Consider the following 24,413-nt stretch of genomic DNA (forward strand, 5'->3'; position numbering starts at 1 on the left):
ACACGACTCGCACTCCCGCAGTGGGGACTGCATTTGTCTACATGTACCCTCTGGAGGCGCTTTCCCTGTACGGTCGGTAGGGTGGACACAGGATTAACAATTGCACAGCTTGACAACAGGCAGGAGAGAGGCAGGCACGGCCAACTTCTCCCTCTGTTGTTGCCTTCAAAAAGAGTTGGAGTTGGAGTCTGACCGTTAGTATGACGCTAAGGATTTCATGATGGCACCGATGTTCGGACGAAAGCATGCGAACTATCAAGTGGAAAGTGTCGGGTTCCTCTCATCGGGGCTCTGTGCAGTGCAGATGATGCAGGATCAATGGTTCGTTCAATGGTTCGTCTGTATTATGTAGGTATGTACAGAAGTCAGTCTGCTCCGGGGCACTTTCATGTCCAAGCAAGGACGCAGGCACTGATTGGGCCTCCTCAGGGCAAGTGTCTGTCGTTCTTGAGCATCTCCTCTCCTTCTCTTCAGACCGGACTGACCTCCCCTATCCCAAACAAAACTGTCGAGATGAGCAAATGATTTTCCAAGCACCGGGTACGTAAATGTAAATATAAACTTACCGCGTATACGGAGTTTGTACCCCTTTGGACATGGGTTCGGCCCTCGGCGACATTTTAGCGACACCATCATTTTGACCATGCCAGCTGAACTCGCTGCAATGGATGGATGCCCGTGAAGAGACATGGACACACCCAAACACCAGTGGGTGGGCTGCACCTCGCTTCTTCCAGGTCTTGGATCACCCACCTTCAGCGCAAAAGCGTGCTGAAGCGTGGATCCCATCATGTGCCAAGACCGCTCCAAGATGGACACCGATGGGCCGCTCTTAGGCGTCTAATCTACTTTGGGCAACGTCGATATGGCGCCGCCAAGGCGTGGATATTACCTGATTTGGGGCTCCAAGGCGCAACCACAGGGCCAACTTTCGGAACACAAAGACCGGGCGCTGGCAACGTGTCGACGGCACAGATTCTTCTCTTCCACTTCTTTTTTTTGTGTGTGCCGTTGAGAAGGCTGCCTGGAGTGGATTTCCCAAAACATCAAAAGGGATGTCCGCAACTAGCGCGTTCCTCCGAAGTGGGATGAAGTGTTCCGGTCTTGGGTTGCATTTGTCGGCTTCAAAACGGGTTGGAAACAGCGAGCTTTTGGTAGCTTTCCGTCCTACAAAGTGGAAAGTCAACAACTCGATCGTCGATTTGGAAAGAGCACACCACCAAACCCAGGACACCCACCCCAAGGACACGCGCCGGACAACAGCTGGGAGAGCAACACTGCAGTGCAGCCGGCCAGCCGAGGTTCCCCCTGGATACTGCAACGTTGAAGACCATGGAAAATGCACATCCTGATATGGGGGATATATCCAACTTTGCCTCTTTCCCATCTCTGTCCATCTTCACCCCATCTGCCAACGACATAAGCCTTCTTTCATGCTTGTCGACTATCGAAACGCAGTCCTGGAACGATGCAAAGTCTTCCAGAAGGATAACGGATGATATGATATGATGCTTGCCCGCTAAACCGCTAAAATTAACCACTACGTCATTGACAATGGCCAGGGGGCAGGCCGGCAGCCAAATCCCTACAAAGTCACAACGGAAGCAGTTCTTCATCAAAATGAGGATGAACAGACACAAGGACCTCGAATGACCCGCTCTTCATGCTACCTCACTGACCTTTGTCGATAGCATCAAACTAACGACTCCCGATTCCGACAGCACGGGCCTTTCCGTTCCCTCATCCCTAGCTGGCTCCCCTACTCCCATGCTCCTCCAAACCACCACCGCTGCAATGATCTGTTCGCTTACGAATCGACGGGACGGCGCTATTGAAAAAGAAACTTCTGACAGAAACACAACGGTTCGCTTCGTCGGTCGTTCGCCGTTTCAAAAGCGGGTTCACCATTGTATCTCTGACCAACAGGGCCATGTCGCATCCATCTTGCTTCTCTAGCTTCTTCTTAGGTCTGTGGTGCACAACCTAACACGAGAGTGATCCGTAACACAACACAGAGAAAGGCTGAAAAGACGGATACCTCCTAAAAGCCGGGTAACGGTGGTCCGGCACTACTCGAGCGAGTCCAAGTGCGACGATAAACCACGTGTACTCGAACTTCTTTCTCCCTTTTACCAGGGAATCCAGGGAGGACCACGAAACTCCGATATCGACGAAGAGAAAACAAAGAAGCTTTCCCAATGCAAGCTACCCCCTTCGCTTGCCGAATCAGCCGCTTGCTCGCCAGTGCTGTGTTGTCTAACTGGTCTGAAACATATCCACACTACTTTAGTTGAACTTGACGAACATAAGAAGTAGGAAAAGCGGTCAGGCTGCCATGCGGCGATGCGGCGATGCGGCGATGCGGCGATGCGCTTTAGAAAAAGGTCTTCCCAAAGGTCGGTCGGCACTTGGGTCTTGGGAAGCGCCTCGTGTCGGGACCCGCGATACGCTTTTCGGATTCATTGTTCGCTGTAGGCTTCTATCACACAGTTCACAAATGTGCCGGGTAGCAGGGTAGCCTCCTCGAAGCCGACGAAGGCGTCACTCTTCAATTTCCATGCAAGCCACTTTCTGCGGCAGGAATTGAGCCTAGCAAGCCTAGGAGCTAACAAACTGCACAATCACAACGCCACACAAGTTGTTCACCCGAGGGTAATGGCACCTTATTGTGATCTGAGGGTAGCTCAGGTAGCTACTTGTCGATACTTACGTCTTACACAAGCTCACCGGGCCATCATTAGGCCGCGTGGTCTGGCCCAAGGTAGCCTCAGACTCTCAGCGGTCTGGCAGGCTCAGCTGTCGTACAACCGGAATTTGTTAGCTGAAGTTCTGAGAGCACAACAGAAACGCAAAAAGCGTGCATGGAGAGGGAGGAATGCGGCCTGATGGCCTCTCGTTGAGATCATCGCTTGGTTGGTTGGTTGGTTGGTTCGATGCCGTCTTTCAGTCAGTTGAGGTTTGTTCCCGTTGGCTCTTGACAACACTACCTTTATAAAGTTCAGCAGCCATTAACAACGAACGAGCCGCGCGGATCCTCCCTACTTCAACTTTTTTCCAACGAGCCGCGCGATTGCGTCCTGAGATCTTCCCAGAGGGTGACAATTTATACATTACAGCCAATGCCCGCCATGCTCGCCCTGCCCACTCAGGGACATACAAATACATGTGAATGTGTGACGACTGATGACACGGGCAGCACGATGCAACTTGAACCCGAGACATCCGGGAAGTCCAATTGTTGCTACGGTACTACATATTACGCTAATGCCGGATAACGAAGTACCAGAAACCAAGAAACCAGATATTACGATACGCCCAAAAACGTGGGGAGAAAACCTGACAATATACGACGGCGAAGATCGGGAAATGCTAAGCACCAAAAGATCTTCACTCGCTATCGTATTTCCAAAGACCGTGGTGACCAGTGAGAATGCTGCTGTCACTTGTTGGGGAAGAGGTTGGGATGAGGAGAGGGGGATGTAACCCCCACGTTTAGAGACGAAAGCTATGGATAGCTGTGCTCTCTATGGTTCCCTATGGTGGGCTATGGCGAGCATCAATGGCTTTCCGGTGTGCTAGGACGTACATAGAGGTATTGACCGGATTTACACATACCCGAACTGGAGTTATATACATTCCCGGTGGGAATAGTCGATGGGACTTACATGAATATTACGGTCATAGATGTATCCAGTTACTTCTCGGCACACTTAATAAGCCAACACTCACACTGCTGACTGGACTGCAGTACTGTCTGACTTCCATTCCGCAGGAGCTGAACATGTATGTATTGTCAACTACCCCTAAAAACTTCTTTTCTTCGGTAAGATACGCGGCCGCTCACGGCACAGGCCCACGTTTTCACAGCGAGGTGTCGAGAAAAGAAAAGGTTGGTGAGACCACTGGCCTGACAGGTTTCCAGCAACATGGCGTAGAACTTTAACCAACCGCTATTCAACCTATCAGTCATTGAAATATGTGAACACGCAAAGAAAAAAAAAGGAAGTCCTTCCGAAGAAAAGGGAACGTGAGGTGAGACAAAGTTGGATATCACAGCATTCGGGATTTCGTACACTGGCGGACTGGCACCACTAGTACAACTGATGCACAAAAGTCGGGATGTAAGACGGCTCGAGGACAGTGAAGAGGGACCCTAACCCTTCAGTCAGTTAGGTAGTGGAACGTGACCAAGGGGATATCGAGGAAAAATCCAAAAACATCCGACAAAATGAAAATCGAAAAAAACAAGAATACACAATAGTTCATCACAAACGGAGGAGGGAGGTGCAGTTCGTAGTAAGTGCACACCCGCTGCAAATTGTTGGATATAGGCACAAGCTTCTGACAGCCTTCTAACAACATCTAGATATCCCTCGTGGCGCAATTGGCTAGCGCGTCAGACTGTTAATCTGGAGGCTGTAAGTTCGATCCTTACCGAGGGAGATCAACAATCTCTTTTTGGCTTTTTGCACTTTGCGACTCTTGATGTTTCCTTTTCTTCGTACCAACAGTGAACATTGATTTTACCTTTTGGAGTTCGTTTTGGAGAGGTTGTTACGCGGTTCCGGGAGGGAGCTTGTCGAACAAGCCGTGTCGATACTCGGTCCAAGAAATCCCCATCGTCAAGCACGGAATGCCACTGCATTTTGATCACTTTACATGATGACTCCGTTCAGAAATCACGGTATAAAACCGCCAAAACTTATTCCAGATCGTACCAAATATGGCCTGATAATCAGCATTTCGGGACTCCAAGGCACCTGATATCGGTTTACTGCAACAAGCCAGCCACCATCCAGTCTATCTTCGAGCGTCTGCACGGAACAAGCCGCTCCAAACCTCTTTCCGCCACGGGAACATGCCTACAATTACGCAGATCCGGAGAAAGCTCACGAGTCACAGCAGCTTGCATCCTGACGCCTTCTAGTTCGGCCACGGGAAACTGCATGGAACTTTCGAAGGAGACATTATGAAGCATCCCTTACTATGTATGTCCGAGTTTCCGAACACTCTGAACGGTAGAAACGGGAGGTAACAATGGCTTGACGAGCAGGACGAGAATGCAATCGCCCTTCTCAAACCGTTGGAAGTAGGTAGGTAGCTTCCCGATGGCGTTGGACATCCACTGACGGAGGAGGCAGTAAGGCTAGGTAAGGCAAGGCAAGGTAAGGTAAGAGAGGGATTGCACGATGGGAGTACCGTACCGAAGAACGAAGCCTTCCGAGAAGATCTGCAACGGTTTATGGTAGAATGTGCGTTTCGGAGGTATGTAGGTAGTATGGGTACAGGCAGTTTTTGATGCCGTGCCGGTCGAGCGTCACTAACCAAAGAAACTGTGCAACCCGTGCTTTGGTTTCGATGGGAAGATCCAGAGTTTCACAATGACCGAATACTTTGAATATAGCGGGTAATCACAGGGTTTGATAAGGTATACTGGTAGAGCTTCATGGAGATCGATCAACGATTGAAGGCTGGCAAAGTCATTCATTTATAGAAAGCTGACCAAAGAGTGCGTAGGTATACTCGATGTCAGTTCAAGAGAGAAACCTAAAATGGAGAGGAGGCAGAATCAGAACACTGTGATGCTCGCCGGCAGTCTCCAAGATCAATTTAGAAAACCTGAAGTCTGCACTCGCTGATGAAACCTCAAGATGGTTTCCATAGGTGGTAACTTTTTGGACCTTCGGTCTTGAATACCCATATGGAGGTTCTGGGGAATGGCCGATGTCATAGAGCAGCGTGATGCTGTCGAGACTCCAAGATGTAAGGCATCCGGACTCGCATTTCTAACTTTCATGGACTGGTTTTGGGCCTCAGACCTTGAGCTTCGAGCAGTTCGGAATGACCTGAATCGGTCCTAAGTTGACTCCATCACCAGTTGGGATCAAATGGCAGTGACGTTGTGAAATGGAAACAATGAACCCTGGACAGCAGACAGGGGAAAGCCAGCGCCCAGTGGATGAGTGGACAACCTTGACCCCACCCACCCCACAAAAATTTGACTTCAAGCTTCCTTATCGATAAGCGCCGTTCTGGAATTTCTTTGCTCGACCATCACGACGATTTGCAGGTGAAGGAGAGAACCCGCCCGCAAACAGTCCCCAGTCCACACCACCACTCTCCCCCATTAGTTGTCCACCATCACCAACTTGCGATACCTACCCAGTCCATCCACCACCGTTGTCGCATAATAATACCGCCAAAATGCTCCGCCAAGTGTACGTAATCGATCATCACAGTGGAAAATGTAGAATAATAGCTGACAGTCCTCCCATCACAGCAAGCCGCGGACAGCCCGTTCCAAGAGGGCGCTCGAGAAGCGTGCCCCCAAGCTCAACGAGAACCCCAAGACCGCCCTTTTTCTTCGCGGCACCCAGTGCAGCCAAGTTGTATGTCGCCTTCTCCATATCATCTCATACACGACTGTCTCTAACACAGTCCTCCGCAGACCCAAGATGCCATGCAAGATCTCTACTCCCTGCGCCAAACCCACGCCAAGCGCTTCCACAAGAAGAACCCCGTCCATCCCTTCGAGGATGCCAGCTCCCTGACCTTCTTCTCCGAGAAGAACGACACGTCTCTCATCCTCTTCGGCTCCAGCAGCAAGAAGAGGCCCCATACCATCACCTTCGCCCGTACCTTCGACTACAAGATGCTCGACATGCTGGAGTTCTACCTCGACCCTGAGACCTTCCGCAGCATCGCCCAGTTCAAGACCAAGAAGGTTCCCGTTGGCACCAAGCCTTTGATGGTGTTTGCCGGTACTGCTTTGTATGTGACCCTGAAACCTAGAAATAGAAGATGGCATAAGCTAACAAGTTCCCCAGCGAATCCCCCGTCGCCAACGAATTCACCACCGCCAAATCCATGCTCATCGACTTCTTCCGCGGCGACCCCTCGGACAAGATCGACGTCGAGGGTCTTCAGTACTGCATCGTCGTTTCCGCCGACGAGCCCACCTCCTCCGCCGACCCCTCGGACCCCTCAACAAAACCCACCCTCCACCTGCGCGCCTACATGATCCGCACCAAGCGCTCCGGCCAGAAGCTTCCCAGAGTCGAAGTCGAAGAGCACGGTCCCCGCATGGACTTCCGCCTCGGCCGCATTCAGCTTCCCGACGCCGACATGCTCAAGGAGGCGATGCGCAAGCCCAAGACCAACGAGGAGCGCACCAAGAAGAATATCAGCATGGACAGCATCGGTGACAAGATTGGTAGAATCCATATGGGCAAGCTGGATCTCAGCGAGTTGCAGACGAGGAAGATGAAGGGTCTCAAGAGGAGCAGAGACGTGGTGGATGAGGACTTTGATGATGCGGATGTGCCGATGGAGGGCATCAAGGAGGTCAGTGACAGGATCGTGGGGCCCAGAAAGAAGAGGGCGAGGGATGCTGTTGAGTTTTAAGCTGGGGGTGTGTGAAACACGAGGGGACAAGGGGTTGAAAGGGATGAAGAAGGAGGAGGTGTAATCTTTTTCTCACAATTTGTTGCGATCATCCACCAAGACAAGGCGTTTCTGGGAGTTTGTTACTTTACATTATATCATTTGCTGCTGGGAAGATGAAAATCAAAGTCAGATCAGATTATCGTGGGAAGAGAAAAATTGGAGTGATTGATAGATGGTTGTTTGTGAAGCACTTTGCTCAAGTTAGTAGATTGGACGGCATTTTGGACCACCTAAAGACATAGCGCTCACTTGGTGTTTACATTGCTCGAAATTCTTTCTCACTCAGCCCACTTTCCGACAACGTCATCTTTTATATCGCCGATATCATGTGGAGCCGCCGTGCCTGTTCTCAGGATCCGTCCTCTTGGGAAGGTGTGCTGTGCTCCTCTCAGGGAAGGTATAAACCGAGACTTGGGAATTTTGGGGCTTCCGGGGCCGTATTTCTTTTCCTCCTAATCAACCACCACCGTACTCCCACAGAACGACACCCTCCTTGGAGAACTCATCTGCGGTCACTTTCCTTTTCTTTTTCTCCTTTTCTTCTTGTTTCTCTACTACTTCTTCCTCACCGCTGAGTTTCACTTGGTCGGTCCCCTTCTGGCTTCGGTAGTGATCTGGATGATCCGAAACTCAATGTGGTTTTTCTACCGACTAGATGTTTTCCCTGCGTCCGGACCATCGCCTTTGGTCCACGAGCAATTTGGTGAGCGAGTGAGTAGTTGTTGAGCAAGATGTTGTCTTGAGGTTCCATGTAAGCTTTGTTGACCTCTGTTTTCTGGTGTAGGTGAGCCGGCCTGTTAGTGTATTAGTGCAATTCCCCGTATCATACAATTAAGACGCCGCGCCTTCTAACAGACTGATAGTGCAGATCCCGGTTTTACGTGCGAATGAGCTCGTTAGTGCAACAATATAGCGAGAAATCTTGTTAGCGCAGCTCCATCCTCGCTGCAAGGCAAGCCGCGGTCCAAACTTTTCAGTCAACAATGCGATTTCCAATCTCTTCACATCACTGCTCCCATCCTCGAGAAGCACCCTTGACGGCCCATGTTTCAACTGTCCCAAGCGGACGATTACATCGCATGTCAGACACCATGACGCCGCAACATCGCCTCAGTCTTTGACAACTGGCTACGTATCTAGGTAGACTAGGTCTAAGAGCTGAAGTCGTGGCCGAGGCCTTCAGATGCCTCGCCATTGGTCCTTTTCCCGTTGTTACACTCCTGCCTGCCCAGGGAAGGAGTACGCCGATTACATGTTGATTGGGAGCATGACCATTGGGCTGTATAGCTGCGTCTCTCTTCCGCCACATCTTCCTTCAGATCAATACCCTGCCGACCTGTTTTCATCTCTACATAGTACGTGGTGCCACAACTTGGTTTGATCATATCTCGAATGAGCCCCCTTCCACGAATATGGACTGCGAAACAGATGGGGTGGTTCCAGACCGCTTGTGTGGGAGCTGTCCTGGAATCGTAAGCAATTCCATAACCGTCCAACGTTTAATCGCCGCCGACCCCTACAAGCTTCGCAACAGGAGAAAGGTCCCGACGGTAAAAGAAATCTTCTTTCACAGCCCAGGGCTCGAGATTATCATGTCGTCAGTTGCTTCTGGCTGCCATCTTTGCTCCATTGTTTCCTGGGACGAGAACAAGTATTTCCGGCACAAGGACCAGAGCACGCCTGCCTCAGCGCTTGAACAACCCAGGGTATCATTCGAGTGTCGTGACCGAGGAATGGGCGACCGGGCAGACGATAATGAGCTTCGATATTCTGACGGACGTGCAGACATCCGCAAGCCAAATGGAAAACGCTGATCAGATTGGACTCTGTCCTCAATGACCGATTCCTTGGGTTGCAAGGATGGGAGCGCTGGAAAGGCGGAATATCCTTGGGTGTCATATGTCTTCGAAAGACGAATGGTACTGTGTACAACCACCGCGCCCATTAAACTGTCACTTGCTGAGTTGTATTGGGCCCAATATTACCGTGAGCGGTGACTAACAACGCTGTACAGGCTTTGTATCTCCACCGTCGATATCGGGTTCTGGTGCCCCGCTCCCTGTTTCAACCGATTCTCCAGAGTCTGTTGCGACAATTCAATATTGGCTCAACGAATGCCTGTCTCCTTTCAAAACCGCTGGACCAGGGAAGCTTCCAACGCGGCTCATTGATGTTGGGAAAGCCGAAGGACCACTCCTACCCCGGCTTGTAGAGACCAGGAGTTTGCGTAACAGGGACGAGAGACACTACTTGACATTAAGCCATTGCTGGGGAAATTTGAGTATGGACCTAACGTTGGCAAAAAGCAGCTACACAACTTTCGTGAAACATGGCATCCCAGTCGAGCTCTTCAGAAGGACACTTCGGGATGCCATGGATATTACTTGCCGATTAGGCTACCGGTACATCTGGATCGACTCTCTCTGCATTATACAAGATTCGTCGGAAGACTGGGCCGTAGAGGCACTCACCATGAAAGATGTCTACGGTAATACCTCCTGCAACATTGCAGCTTCGGGAGAACCTGGACACAGTTGCTTCGTGAAAATAAACCCCTTGAACCTTTTCCCCTGCTACCTCGGTAGGAGGCAGTGGAACGACAAAAACGATGTTTACGCCTTTAGGCATTACAGCGCGAATTTGGATCCAATGGAAGACGACAACGGAGGTCCACCTCATCTTCGCCGTGGCTGGGTTGTTCAAGAAAAGTTGTTGTCAAACCGCGTGATATACATGGGTAAACCTCAAATCTACTGGGAGTGTGCTCGGTATAGGCGCTCAGAAGGACTATCGGTTATGGAGGAATCTGCCCCAGTCGTGCCATTCTACAACCAACTTATGTGCGCAAAATCAGATTTTTGAGCACTTCGTGGCCAGGCACTTGAATCCGATGGCGACAAGCTGAAACACGAAGCTCAGAGCATGATAGACCTCTCCAAATGCTGGATGAGAATGGTCAGCGACTATTGCAGGATGAATTTCACCAAGCAAGAGGACAGATTCATTACATTTGCGGGAGTGGCAGAGGCTATCATGTCAGGAAGGGGATGGACCTACGTAGCCGGGACATGGAAAGAACTCTGGCCTTTCGACTTGTTGTGGGCTCGTCTTGAGCCTAACCCCCAACCGATAGATCCTCGCTGGCGCGAGAGCCGCTTCAAGCCGGTAATTCCTTCATGGTCTTGGGCTTACAAGATCACTGACTCCAGGTCCAAGGCGAGCCCCGCGGTGCACTTTCTTCCTTTGCGGTATCAGGACCTCTTCGACCCCGACACGCTCAGGCTTACCATCACTTCCTTGGCCAACGTTGTCGACTTTTCCTGCCCGGATTTTATGACGCAACACTCTCCCGGAGCTCGGTGTACAAGTTCACTGGGACGTCAGCAGCTCTCCGCGGAACGACCTCCTTCTCTTATTGCTGATGCGGTGGACGGAATCCGGCGACGAGCAGCAGGCCGGACTGGTTCTTATGAAGCAGATGGCTCCTGTGTCGAAGGTCAGGCAACAGATACACTTCCGCGTTGGCGTATGGGAGGACTATAGTCCTCAGCCTCGTCGTGGACGACGGCTTTTGTTCCCTCCTTCTGTGGCGGAAGAGGTTGTTCATCTGTGCTGAGGGTCGGGCTGATAGGTTGGTGGAAGATGGAGATGAAGCTGCTGCTCGGTTAGATCTCACATGTCGATCTGTTCGGCGAGATTGTGCGTATTTGTTAAATTTCCAGTTTGTACTTCCTGACAACCACAACTCACCGCTTTCATCGCTTGACGCTTTTGCACTGTCTTTGGTTCAGTCGCAACATGTACACTGCATGCGTCCTCGCAATTTGTTGCGATCCTGGGCAGACCCCTTGTGTTCCGGTCATTCACCATGTCAAACGGGAAGGTGGGAGACATGAGAGATGAACCAAATGGAAGGAAAGGACGGATAATGGAAAGCAAAGTAACTACAAAGGAAGGCTCATTCGTGGCCTGCGTGACCTTGCGGTAGGATGGCCGGGGACGAAACGCGACGGGAGTTTTTGACGCAATCTCTTCTCAATCTTTTCTACCATTGTCTTCCATTTCCTTTTCGTTCCAAGTAGTCGACACTTCAACCTACCACGATATCGCCAGCATCTTCAGTTTGGACGGTCAGTGGCATTTTTCCATCATCGCTCACTGGCTTACTTTATCATCATCACTTTGCTTCGGACCACCGTAGCACTTTGCTGCCGCTACGGCAGAGGTAGAGGTACAGAAAAAGCTCACTGAGAGAGGTACAGTACAGAGAAAACCTTTCGAGAGTCCATCGGGATGGCATCATAAAGGTAATACTGGTGTTGGACCCTCGAAATTATGTTCCGATTCCCGTCACGACACTCACTAACTGATTTTAGGTTTCTATACTTTTGCTGTCCGGATGTCTGTGATGGCCCTAAGTAGGGCTTGCATGACTGGATTTTGCTGTGGTTGGTGTTGTCATCTCCTCTCTTTTTGTTTCTGCTTCAGCTTGCCCTTTTGAATGACTCTCTCCCCCCCCCCCCCTTTTTTTCTTTTTTTCTTTTCTACCTTTCTGTCCTTTCTGTCCTTTCTGTCCTTTCTGTCCTTTCTGTCCTTTCTGTCCTTTCTGTCCTTTCTGTCCTTTCTGTCCTTTCTGTCCTTTCTGTCCTTTCTGTCCTTTCTGTCCTTTCTGTCCTTTCTGTCCTTTCTGTCCTTTCTGTCCTTTCTGTCCTTTCTGTCCTTTCTGTCCTTTCTGTCCGTCACATTTTTCTTCCTGGCATAACTTCTGTCTCTTTGACTCGCCGTTCCTTCTCTCCAACGGAGTGGCGTCCTTGGGTATCAGGCCGGGCAGGCTAGGCGGTTCTCGCCCGGTTGGGGTGAATAAGATCGCGGAATAGGTTCTACCCCGCCATAACCTTATGCAAAACCAAGTGTCTTTCGCCCCTTTATCCAATCAGCAGTTCTCTCGCCATTCAAGCTGGCCTCCCTTTCTGACACATCATTCTTGAGGAGACGTGTACCATGAGCTAGGCTGACAGTGCGGCTGAGTGGGGAGCTGAGGCTCGCAGGCGTCTGATCCAACCAAAGTCCGTTGGGCCCCGTTTAATTCCTGTCATTTCCCCTCTATCCTTGACACATCAGTCTCTTCATCACTGCCAGCGGCCTGGATCCGCAGTCAGTCAATATGGCTACCAAACCACCAGGAACCTTCGAGCCCGAACCACCTCCGCAACCGATGACGGTCGTCCCACACGTGCTGTGTGACTGCTGTTCTCGTATCGTCAAGAAGTCCAAGACTATCCAGGCACTCACAGCTGGCAGGTTTGATCAGTATATAAGTACTAAGGTATCAAACGGTGTTAAGGATAACTTCTTCCGCAACCGCAGTCGTGAGGGGTGTTATGTGGAAGTCTTTTTCCACAATCGCAGCCTCAGTTATCTATGGAAGTCAAGCGCCGCCGGATGCCATCTTTGTTCGTTGAGTCTTTCGGAGTCTTTCGATTAGGCCTGGATTTTTTATCCAACGTTATGGGAGAACAACAAGCACTCTGTTGTGTCTGTCGAGTACTACAGAAAGGGACGCCAAATCTATGTTTGCATGAGATTTTGGAAGTACGATAGCATGGATGTTGCAGAGGAGCTACTGACCGATTTTGATCATATGGACTCGAGGATTTCACACTTGTGGTCAAAGGAAATGTTGCCTGAAGACTCGAACTTTGTGATCCTCGAGATACTAATGCAGTTGAAGGGGTTTCCGAGCAAAGGTACTAGCTACATCATCACCACTCTGTTGACCGGTATTTGAACATAAACTGACTTTCCATAAAATAGAAACCCGATTTCAGTCTTTCTCCGGTCAGAACTGCCCCCTACATTTAGCTGGGCTTTTCGAAACTCTTCCAATTTCTTTCTCGAAGACGACCGATTAAGATGCAAAATCAGTCCCTGATCCTGTTCCTTCCACTTCAAGCAATTCCTTGAGGTCAATCTCCACTATACGGTCTTGGATAGATCATTGTCTCTGGAATCATCCCGGATGCAACCGGAAGCTCTTCGACACAGATTGTACGGAGTATACGGGGCTTCCGATAAGGTTGGTTGACGTTGGGACAGTCGACGGAGCGCTTGCACCACGGTTGATACTAACTTCAGCCACCGCAGCCCCCTCTATTGAATATCTCACACTCAGCCATTCTTGGGCTATAACTTCGACGGAGTCGACCTTGAGATTGACAAGCGGTAACATACAGCGCCTGCAGAAGCAAATACCTGTCGAACACCTCCCGAGGACATTCCGGGACGCCATGGAACTTACACAACGACTTGGATATCGATATATTTGGATTGATTCATTGTGCATTATTCAAGACTGTGAGAGTGACTGGCACTCGGAGGCCCTTAAGATGAGCAGTGTTTATGGCAATTCGTTGTGGAATATTGCTGCTTTGGGGCTCGATGGAGCCGACACTTGTTTTGCGCAAAGGAACCCCCTTCAGGTCTTTCCATGCAACATCACACCACAAAAGGAAGGGAACAGCATCTACGCCGGTCCCGAGACTGATAAAGATATGCCTCTCTTGAGGCGAGGCCGGGTCATGCAAGAAAGACTCCTTCCTCCGCGGGTCATTTACACAGGAGCCAAACAACTGTTCTGGGAATGCTGTTCAGGAACGGCTTCGGAGGGCATACCGAGTTTGACCGGAAAGGAGCTTGCAGAACCTAAACATGCCTCCAGCTTGGCCAGATATTTGAGCCGCAAACAGTACTGCGCAAAGTCAGATTTCGAGTTGCTTTGTGGATAAGAACGTTACGGATTAAAACCGAGCAAGATTTCCGGTGCATTGCCATGCGGGAGAGAGAATCCCAACGCCGCATTTGCTGCAGCCTGGCAACTCATAGTCAACGATTATAGGCGCGCCGAATTCACCTACGAATCAGACAGGCTCATAGCTCTTGCTGGAGTGGCCAAGGCTATCGAAGATAGCAAAGGATTCACCTACGTGGTTGGTATATGGAAGGAGCTTTGGCCCGTCGACTTGTTGTGGCGTCGCAGTGATAACCCCATCGAATGGTTGGATCGCAGGTTCAATGATGGCCCGTACTCGCTGGAGCCCAGGCAGAAACGGGGGTACCTATCAAAATCCAGCCCCCCTTCGTGGTCCTGGGCTGCTGGAAACTTTGAAAAGACGTTTTGGCTGTTGGACCACGAGGGGCAAATGGCCGAGACCATCCAAATCACCTACTTGGCACGCGTCATTGAGTTCACCAGCCCGACACCCAGAGCCCGATACACTGGTCCGGGGGCGGATGAGGAAAGAATAACACTCACCTTGGAGGGTAAGGTCTTGAGAGGGTTGGTCAGAGCCTCCAAGAAAGATGGCGGAATTTGGGTGCGAATGAGCGACGGGCTCAGTTACAACACCCATCTGAAGCATTTTATTGATTGGGACTATGAACCAGAGGACGGCGACCCGGTACTCTTTCTGTGGCTACTGTCATGCTCGGTTTATTCCTTTGATCCTTACACTGTAGGACTGGTCTTGACGCCGGAGGAGAGCCCACAGAAGAGCGGCGTGCGGCGACCTCGGTACAGACGCGTAGGCTGTTTCATGGAGGACTACTTTACGTACTCGAAGAGCAAATGGGAGGAGGAGAGCATCTGTCTTTGTTGATGAGGGACTCCAAAAAAGAAACGGGGCAAAAAGGGACTAGACTTAGGGATCTACGGTGCTGGTCTACCTAGGGAGTGTGAACCGGAGCCTGTCGTGGCCTCGTGGGCGTCTTTGGATGGATGGGATTTGCTCCTTAAATATGACTCGAAAGTTGGAACTTTGATGATGGCTTCTTTTCTCTTTTAGTGTTAGGCTATGTTAGTGCAGGATACAACTTTGGTGTAGATACTGTATGGCCACTATCTGATACTAGCCGCTTGACATCCTTGAAGCCCCAGATATATCGACCTTTTCCGGAATTTCTGTGAGCCAGAAAAAAGTGTCACTTGCTAGATGAGAACTCGTATCTTTCCGTCAAAGTGATCTTCCCTCAACCCTCTTGTTCTCTTCACAGACATCACGCTCCACGTCGTCTTCACATTGTCAAGAGTCGTCTCTCTCAAGCGCACTGCGCCTACCGCAGCCAATGATTGGTCGCCTGCGCTTGTAAGCTGTGGGTCTTTAAAAGTGGGCCTGGGTCAGGTCCAACCACAACGCAACGAACGACATCATCCCCGGCTGTCGGGGGGACGTGCTTGACGTCCTGCGCGGCCAGGTCCAGTCCAGGTCCCGGTCTCCATTCTCCATCACACTGACTGCATCGCCATCGAATAACAACACCGAGACATTACAACGACGACGACGACGACGACGACAAGGAGAAATCGATTACCCGGCTGTCGCATTTGGATTCCCACAAACAACAAGACATTTTCGAGCAAATCGATCATAATACCGTCAAGATGAAGCCCGTTGTGGGAGCCATGCAGGCTTGGAGCTGGTAGGCAACCCGTTCCCATTCATCAATTACACCACCTTCGCCATCACCGGTTACAGCAGCGCGCAACAACGACCGGGAGAAAGATGCACAGTCGACGTCGCATACCAACCTAGAAGCACGCAGCTACACCAAACCATCGCCCCAGTCTTCACATCTAGATTACGAATGGAGTAACCAAAGCTAACCACACACTAAAACAGCACCGTCATCTCCGCCTTCGCCATAATCATCCTCGGCACCCTGGGTCTCCTCTTCAACAAGAACCACCCAGAGCTCGTGGGCGGCGTGGAAGATCCGGAGGACGGCAAGACGGTGGCGGCGACGGCTGGAACTGCTATTATCATTTATGCGGTAGGCTTACACACATCTGTTGGATCTTCGGGTACAGATGGGGAGAGCAAATGCTGACATGTGTTGCGATGCGACGACAGGCCTTCTTAGTCTTCTGCGGTTTCCAAGGGTGGTTGCACATGCGAGAGAGTAGGAGGGGGGCTATTGCGCTATGAGCGAGGTGCTTCGACACGACGACAACTACGATGGCGGCGGCGAAGACGACGAATAGCAATACCTACCTTACCGAGACCTACACACGCATCCGACAACGACATTGATGTCGACGGCGATATATGGCGAAGATCGTAGGAAAAGGACAACAAGAGTTACAGCAAGAGAGCAAGCAAGCATTATTAGACTTTGCAACGCGACGCTTAGAAGAGGAGGTTTTATGGGACAGCACACTACGATACGGCGTTTTGGGATTGTGTTTTAGTTTTACAAAGGAAGATGGAAGGCACGGTGGATGGCTATGGCGATCATATCAAACCCTAAGGCCGGTGCTGCTGGGACATCTCGAAACTACTGCTTTCGAGCATCGCCACCATCATTGTGCCAGGATATAATCGATCGGTTGCTGGGCTGGCAGAGTTACTCCACGATTGAGTCATCCTCCTCGTCGTCCACCAAAGTTATTGTTTAAAGAAGGATGGCCGGGCTGGTCTTACCTGTTCCACGGCGTCTTGAGGATGAAGAATTCATGTTTATCATCTGCACAGTCCAGGTTGGTTTTCGCTCCTTATCACTCATGGCCTGTTTTGATGCCGCATTTTGAGAGCACTCTTCGCGATACCATGCCAGGCAAGGGTTCTGAACCTGTAAGACACTTGGCGCAACCTGGCGCGACTGATAAGCCAGACAAGAACAGACCGATGAGAATATCAACTTTATGCTCTTTTCGTCATTTTCGACATGTTTGATCTTTGCTGTACAATTGTGGAGTGCATAACCAATGCCTGCTGGCGCTCATGCAGTTACTTGGTACGCACACACACGGGACGGCTGGGGAATTAGGCAGCAGAAGTGGGTCCGCCGCGATAGCTTCAACCAATCTCGATGAGTTCCCCGCAAAGGGTTCTCGTTTTCAGATTGAAGCCAGTGAACACTCCAGGCAACACCAGGCATCACATCCACCATGACACGCCCTGCTCCTCTTTCTCCAGGCTCTTTACACGAGTTCACATGATGTCGCGCCAGATCCGCGAGCTGCGCGGTGGGTTCGCGGTTGCACGACCGGGTGCCCCATGTTGATCTGGATTGTTGACGTGGGTTGTCCAGGCAGCACACCCCCTGGCGACTTCCTTCTTGGGATGATTATGCTGTCGGACCTAGCAATCAAGTGGAAAGCGCCATCGCCGTGAGGCGTTGAGGGGCAAGAGTGCGTTCAAAGGAGCGGGAAGGAAGGTGCAGTCGATATTCAGATCGGCGACGGTTAGACATACCTACCGGGACGTACCTGCCTCGACTGAGTACTGACACCATGGAAATTTTACAAAACCAGGATTGCTCGCTCTTCTTCTTTTACCATCCGTCTCATCCGTTTCCTCTCATCCCACCTTCTCATCCCACCTTCTCATCATCCTTATTCCTTACCGTCTTTGATCCAGTCAAGTCAAGTCAAAGTCTCTTCACGTCTGTTTGTCCCATACTCAACACCGAGTCAGGTCTCCTCAAGACACTTCAACAACATGGCGACATCAACCTTCCCTCGGCTGCCGGTCCCTCACGGTGACTTGGTCAAGCACATCGCCAACCACCCAGCGACCCCCATGGTTGAGCTTCTCCAGCCTTACCGTGAATATGAGGCTCGTCTTCGTCAGGCATACGCTCAAGAGCCGGACTCTGAGCTGCTCAAGGACCCCTACGTCAATGTCCTGCCTCTCTTCACAGACAACACCTCCAACATCAAGATGCGAGCCCGAAACCTTGAGGCCGAAGCCGATGAGGAGAAGGCGCGCTACATCATGCCTCTTCCCAAAGACATGCGCCGCGCAGACCAGTCTCCCGCTGTTGTCCAGTCCCATCAGGAGTTCCGCAAAAACTTCAACATCTTCTCCGAGTCTTCTCTTGTCGAGTTGAACTGGGACAATGTTGTTGCCGCTGGCTCCTCCGTTGTCAACTGCATCTTGCCTGTTCCCAAGAAGTACAGCGGTTCCAAGAGGTTGATGCGCGAGTTCTACCATGAAAAGTTCGCTCCTGCTTCTGATGTCGATCTGTTCTTGTATGGCCTTACCGAGGAGCAGGCGATTGACAAGATCAAGGAGATTGAAAGTGCAGTCAGGGACGCGCTGCTTTGCGAAACTACCACTGTCAGAACCAAACATGCTGTTACTATCTGTGAGTTTTCCCCCTTGTTTATGTGCTGTGGAATGAGAAACTTACACCGGTTCAGGCAGCCAATATCCCACCAGACACATCCAGATCGTTCTTCGCATCTACAAGTCGGTGTCTGAAATACTCACCGGCTTTGACATCGACTGCTCCGGCGCTGCATATGATGGCAAGCAAGTCTATTGCACCCCTCGCGCTCTGCAGTCCTACATGACTCAGACCAACCACATCGACCTTACCCGCCGCAGTCCATCCTACGAGAACCGCCTTTCCAAGTACAGCCGCAGAGGGTTCGAGGTCTACTGGCCTGAGCTTGACCGTTCTCGCATTGATCCTACCATCTTCGAGCGGAGCTTTATGAGAACTCTGGGTCTTGCCAGACTTCTCGTGCTTGAAAGACTGCCAACTGCCAAGGCTAGAGACAACTATGTCGACCAACGCCGCCAGGAAAGAGGCCGCCCTGCTCTTAACCGATTCATGCGCAAGAACTTCCGCGCTATGGGTGGAAACATCAAGGACGACTATGACGATGAGATCGCGGATTGGGTCAACGAGGAGGAAGTGTCCAACTACCACACCTTCACCATCCCTTATGGCCCCAAGTTCCACGCCAAGAAAATCGAGAAGCTTTGCTACACCAGGGATCTCTTGCTCAATGCCGAGTGGAACCAGCGCGATGATCGGACCGTGTACTTGCACCGTCATCCTGCCTTTGTAAGTTTTTTGCGAATGGATAATCTGGTTGTACTCCGCTCACAATTTCTTAGTTTGGCCGCTTCAGTGACGTTGTCGAAGACTGCTGCGGATACTGCCCAGTTCCCCAAACCGATGAAGAGAAAGATATCGCCGAAGAGGAGGCTAAGATCTACGTCTCTGGCAGAATCTCCTTCATCAAGGACGACCCCGGAAGACAGCAGATTGGCTCCTTCAACCCTTTGACCGACGATGACTGGACGGAAATGGCCTATATCGGCAACACTGCCAGGCTGTGCCAGGCCATTGTCGATGGGGACGTTGAGCACGTCCAAGACTGGCTTTCTCAGGAGGACGCCGATCCCAATACCAGGGACCACACTGGCAGGACTCCCCTCCATCTTGCTGTCATTTCCTCTTCGCCGGAAGTGGTTCGTGCTCTCGTTGAGGCTGGTGCACGCCTTACCGCGCGTCTCGCGGACGGAAGAACTGCACTCCACCTCGCCGCTTCTCGTGGTGATCTGGAGATCATCAAGATCCTCATGAACAAGAGCAACACCAACGAGGAAACATTTGAGGAACTGGAAGACCAGCGTCGCAAGGCCAGGGCTGCACTTCGGGAACAAAAGACGGAGAAGATGGATGTCGACGAAGAAAATGAGGACGACTCGGAAGACATTGAAATGATTGAAGCGAACGACGCCGAGACCGATGCTGATGGCGATAAGATGAGCATCGCGACAGGCTCGTTTGTCAAAATTGACAAGACTGCCGAGACGCCAGCACCTGATGGCACACCCCTAGCCGAAGATGAGCAAGGCCCCGACTTCTACGACGTGAACCAAGTTGCATGGGATATTCCGTGCTCAGCATTGCACTTCGCCATTCTGGAGGGACACGATGAGGTTGTCAAGCTTTTGTGTCAAGAGTACGGAGCCGATGTCTTATTGCCGGTCAAGTTCCTTAAGGACAACAACAAGGCCCTCCTGACGCTGGTTCTCGTCATGGCCCTTCCCATTGAAAAGGCAAAGTCCATGGCTCAGACGCTTCTCAGCCTTGGTGCTACGGTTGCCCAGGCAGACATGAACAGTTGCACTGTCTTCAACCGCTACGTGGAGCGGAATGCCAGGACGCTCCTGGACCTGGCCTATGAGCTCGACAAGGCAGGCTACAAGACCGCAATCAACCACGTCTTGTGCGATCAATGGTCCCGAAGCGATACACCATTGCTAACCGCAATCAGGGAAGGCAACCTGGGCATGGTTGTGAAGCTCCTTGAAACGGGCGCTGTGCCGGAGATTGACTTTGAGACCTGGCTCAAGAGCGCCAGGCAATCGGCCATGCAGAACCGCCTCGGCGACTTTGAGAGCAACAAGCGATTGTTCCAAGAAAATCTTGATCGCCCATTGATTGCTGCCCTACAGTCCAAGGAGCCTGGAATTGCGCTTGAACTTTTGGAACGGGGGTGCGATCCCAATACCCTTCACCCCGATTCAGTACGGTCTTTGCGGAACACTTACAGCTCTCGATGGAAGGGAAAAACTGCCCTTGACATGGTGCGATCGCAGCTAAGGGCCCTTCGCAAATACAAAGGAGAGAACACGAAGCTCGAGGAGCCCCAGAAGCGCCTAGGACTGGACACCTATCTTGAACGATTCAAGGAAGGCACCTACCAGCACTGGGCGGTAGCCACCGCAGTCAAACTTGAGAAATGGCAAGACGAGAGGGCGCGGAAGGAGTATGAGAAAGGCCTCGAATGTCTTGCCAGAACGGAGGGTATTTCTGAGAAGGAGCAGGCTATCAAGGACGCCATTGCGACGCTGGAGAAAATCGAACAGAGCATCATTTCCAAGGGCGGCAAGACATTCAAGGAGCTCCATCCAGACCGCAAGGAGGACGGCAATGATGACACCAGCAGCAGTCATTATGGGTACTATAATTACAGTCATGGCAACGACCCTTCCAAGAGAGAGCCGTATCACTATGACTTCGTGTTCACGGGTGTTCCGGATATGACTGAAACAAAGCAGGCCGCCTATGTGGAGCTTTTTGAGGCGGTATGGAATGGCGATCTCGACAAGGTTAAGAAGTTTACCTTGACTTCTTGGGACGACGCCAAGCAGCAGCCGCCACTTAAGATTGCCGTCGAGGGTCATAACGGACACAATCCCTTCACTCTGGCATTGCACCGTGGTCACTACGACCTCGCCAAGGCGGTGCTGGAGATTGCCCAGGCGCAATACTCGCCTCCGGAGAAGACCAAGACCCGTTACACGATGAACAAGAGTGGCGAGGCCGACGAGGATGATGATGAGGATGACGACGATAGTTGCTCGGACGACTCTGGACCCAAAGTTGTGAGCGAGACTGTCGATGATCAGTTTACTATTGACACCATCGGCCAGGTGTCCATGCAGGTAAAGAGTCACACGTTACCGGTGAATCTGCTCAAGGGCAGGACGGCCACCAGCAATTGGAACGGCGGCAGATGGGGAAATCGCCAGATTCTGGTCAACGGCGAGGACACGTGGGATCCGCTGACGCATGCCGTCGAAAGCAACGACTTGAAGCTCCTGAAGTTCGTGCTCGATATGGGCGAGCACTTTGGATCCCTGCAGCTTGACCCGGCCACGGAGCCTCCCAAGTTCTTCTCGGTGCCAGATGCTGTCTTTGCCAGCGCCATTGGCAAGGGACGCATCGAGATCATGACTGAGCTGATTAGACGTACTGGTGCGGGCTTGCCGTTGGAGCACCTGGTGGAAGGATCCGGTGTCGAGCTTAAGGAGCAGCCGCGTTACTACCAGGGCCTGTCGGTTTATGGAAAGAAGAGAAAAGATTGGGCGAATGCCGGCCGGGAAGTGGCTCAACAACCTCGCGACGAGAATTCCACAACGTCTCCTCTGCTGAGAGCTGCAGAAAACCGCTGCATTGAGAGCATCCAGTGGTTCCTGAGCGATGCTCCGTTGAGACATTACCTTGAGTTCGCCAAGTCCAAGGGTGCTCAGGAAGACCCGAGGATGCAGCACTTGGGACGAGCCCCCGGGGGCTTGGAGGGTGCGATTGCTAGGTGGCTTGATGACCAAGGTGAGTTTCCCGTCAACATCAACAATATCGAGAAAGAAGCTAACAAGCAAACAGGCGAGTTGGTCATTCATGCCGTCATCACCAACTCTGGCGGAGTTGACGTTAGTGATCTGGTCTCGTATCTCATCAAAGCTTGTCCCGATGCTTTGGAGGCCAAGTCGCACGACAACGTGACGCCACTGATACAGGCCATTTACATGGGTCGTATTGAACTCGTCAAGCTCTTGCTGGAAGCCGGCGCAGACCCGAACGTCAAGACTAGCTCGTGGAAGAATATTCTGCACGCCGCATTGCACCATTCGCCACCGGCTGACAAGTTCAAGGAACTACTAAGCCTCTTCGACCGCGAGGCCATCATCCGGATGATCGCTGAGCGTTCCAGCCTGGCCAGTGATGGCCGCACCCCACTCCACCAATGGCTCAATGACATCGGAAGGAACGAAGACTATGACAAGTCCATCGCCGTCTTTAACCTCCTCGCTGAGATGTCATCTGAGGCGGTGACCACGGCACTCAACTTGCTCAACGCTTCCGGCGACACCCCTCTGCATGACATGCTCAAAGCCAGCCACCACAGCTCCAAGATAATCCGAGCCGTGCTGGACTTCCAGCCCAGCCTGCTCTTCCGTGAGAACGCCGTGGGCAGGACCCCGGTCGAAGTGGTCCACGACGAGCTCATTTCCAGCCGAGTAACGTCAGACGACGGACATCAGAGGCACTATCGAACATACGGATATGGGAATGATGGCTACCGCAACTTGATGGCAGCGAAGCCTAAGGCGTTCATCGCCCTCGTGAAATCTGACCAAGAGACGCGGAGCCGCGAGCACTGGCATCATAAGAACGACCAGAATACCCGAATGTGGGCTTTGTGCCAGGAGTATCTGGCCAAACTATCCAGCACTCTTCCGCCATCTTGTTCCCCTTCCCCTCACACTGAAGGCGAAACGCCAGGGCATGCCCGGGGCCAATCCCCTTCCAAACGCCGCAAGCTCACGACGGAAACCGAAGGCCGTCTCAACGCACACATCATGGCCGCCAACAAGTTGAAAGAGAAGCGCACGCTCGTCTCCCTTCCCGAAGCCAACGACGTAGCCAAGCGTCTGGGCGAAATGAAGATGGGATCCAAGTACAAGTACCAACTTGCCCCCGAGAATGAAGAGGAGGAGGAGGATGATGTGAAGCGGTTCGCGGACGACGAGACCCCCTTCGCTTCCAAGCCCGACCGTCGCACATGGGGTGATGGTGTCCGGTTTGGAAAGTGGAGGAGGGGACAGGGAGAGAAGCAGACGCCGAGGAAGAGTTACTATGTAAATGGCAATGTGGCTTGGAAGGATGTGAGGAAGAGCGATGAAGCGAAGGAGGAAAAGGAGGAGTGGTTCCAGTGCAAGTATTGCGACGAATATCATACGATGTCGGGGGAGAAGTATCCGAACAACCGTTGGGGATGAAGTGGGAGCGTGTTTGAGAGGGGTGGGAATGGGGATTTGGGGATGGGGCAGATTAAGTTACCTACCTGTGTGAAGTTGGATGGTCATGATGAATGAGCTGATGATGTTTGGGAATTTCCTTGCTTTCTGTCTCGATTTCTTTTGATGATTTAGTGTCAAGCTGCAGATAGATCTGTGCAAGTTGATAGTTGTGGATTTCTTCAAGTTAGTTAACAGTGTTCAACGAATCCACTCCTCTCAAAGGATTTGAACCCAGGCTGTTTTCGACCTCTTTTATTGATGGTGATAGTTCGATGCTGTTGACAAAGGAATCATTAGTCCCGATATGTTGATCGTCCAAGAGCTTGTCCATAAACAGCTGAGATACTGGAACTGGCTTCACAAATGGTTGTCCCAGCAACAAAGCAGGAGTCAGAAGTGGACACTATTTCAATGTTTTTATCACCATTCCATTCCTGGAAAAAAGAAAAGGCCAATGGTTCAAGCAGTTCGAGAAAGAGAAAAGGAAGGGTTCATGCAAGACATGACGGGAATTTCCCCTGGCAGCGCCAAGTAAAGTCCAGCCCTAGGATCATGGGTGGCCGCTGGTTCAATGCCCGC

At 51.5% G+C, this 24,413-nt stretch overlaps 4 protein-coding genes and 1 non-coding gene across 5 annotated transcripts; all 5 read left to right on the forward strand.

Annotated features, from left to right (window-relative positions):
- Positions 1-4,369: 4,369 nt before the first annotated feature.
- On the forward strand, positions 4,370-4,443 carry SMAC4_13161. Its single transcript has one exon. It is a non-coding gene; the product is annotated as a tRNA-Asn (tRNA).
- A 1,597-nt stretch (positions 4,444-6,040) lies between these two features.
- SMAC4_04897 (uncharacterized protein) lies at positions 6,041-7,708 on the forward strand. Its single transcript, XM_003347541.2, has 4 exons — positions 6,041-6,218; positions 6,281-6,389; positions 6,449-6,771; positions 6,828-7,708. The coding sequence occupies exons 1-4, from the start codon at positions 6,205-6,207 to the stop codon at positions 7,402-7,404; spliced, it is 1,023 nt and encodes a 340-aa protein (XP_003347589.1). The 5' UTR covers positions 6,041-6,204; the 3' UTR covers positions 7,405-7,708.
- A 5,316-nt stretch (positions 7,709-13,024) lies between these two features.
- SMAC4_04898 (uncharacterized protein) lies at positions 13,025-13,358 on the forward strand (the record flags this gene model as incomplete). The annotated part of the gene is made up of 2 exons (XM_066090200.1): positions 13,025-13,193; positions 13,261-13,358. The coding sequence occupies 2 exons, from the start codon at positions 13,025-13,027 to the stop codon at positions 13,356-13,358; spliced, it is 267 nt and encodes an 88-aa protein (XP_065945928.1).
- Positions 13,359-15,680: 2,322 nt separating this feature from the next.
- SMAC4_04899 (uncharacterized protein) lies at positions 15,681-17,188 on the forward strand. Its single transcript, XM_066090201.1, has 3 exons — positions 15,681-15,921; positions 16,122-16,272; positions 16,353-17,188. The coding sequence occupies exons 1-3, from the start codon at positions 15,884-15,886 to the stop codon at positions 16,425-16,427; spliced, it is 264 nt and encodes an 87-aa protein (XP_065945929.1). The 5' UTR covers positions 15,681-15,883; the 3' UTR covers positions 16,428-17,188.
- A 754-nt stretch (positions 17,189-17,942) lies between these two features.
- SMAC4_04900 (uncharacterized protein) lies at positions 17,943-24,069 on the forward strand (the record flags this gene model as incomplete). Its single annotated transcript, XM_066090202.1, has 4 exons — positions 17,943-18,591; positions 18,647-19,299; positions 19,353-22,362; positions 22,417-24,069. The coding sequence occupies 4 exons, from the start codon at positions 17,943-17,945 to the stop codon at positions 23,811-23,813; spliced, it is 5,709 nt and encodes a 1,902-aa protein (XP_065945930.1). The 3' UTR covers positions 23,814-24,069.
- Positions 24,070-24,413: the final 344 nt, after the last annotated feature.

The sequence above is a fragment of the Sordaria macrospora genome, chromosome 1 (assembly GCF_033870435.1).
Source record: "Sordaria macrospora chromosome 1, complete sequence".
Classification (NCBI taxonomy): domain Eukaryota; kingdom Fungi; phylum Ascomycota; class Sordariomycetes; order Sordariales; family Sordariaceae; genus Sordaria; species Sordaria macrospora.

Bases quoted from the DNA above. Each gene is read 5' to 3' on its own strand.
- SMAC4_04897 (XM_003347541.2), top strand. The intron at 6,390-6,448 runs GTATGTCGCCTT...AGTCCTCCGCAG, and splicing joins GCACCCAGTGCAGCCAAGTT to ACCCAAGATGCCATGCAAGA. The intron at 6,772-6,827 runs GTATGTGACCCT...CAAGTTCCCCAG, and splicing joins GTGTTTGCCGGTACTGCTTT to CGAATCCCCCGTCGCCAACG.
- SMAC4_04899 (XM_066090201.1), top strand. From the start codon at position 15,884: ATGAAGCCCGTTGTGGGAGCCATGCAGGCTTGGAGCTG. The intron at 15,922-16,121 runs GTAGGCAACCCG...ACACTAAAACAG, and splicing joins GCCATGCAGGCTTGGAGCTG to CACCGTCATCTCCGCCTTCG. The intron at 16,273-16,352 runs GTAGGCTTACAC...ATGCGACGACAG, and splicing joins CTGCTATTATCATTTATGCG to GCCTTCTTAGTCTTCTGCGG.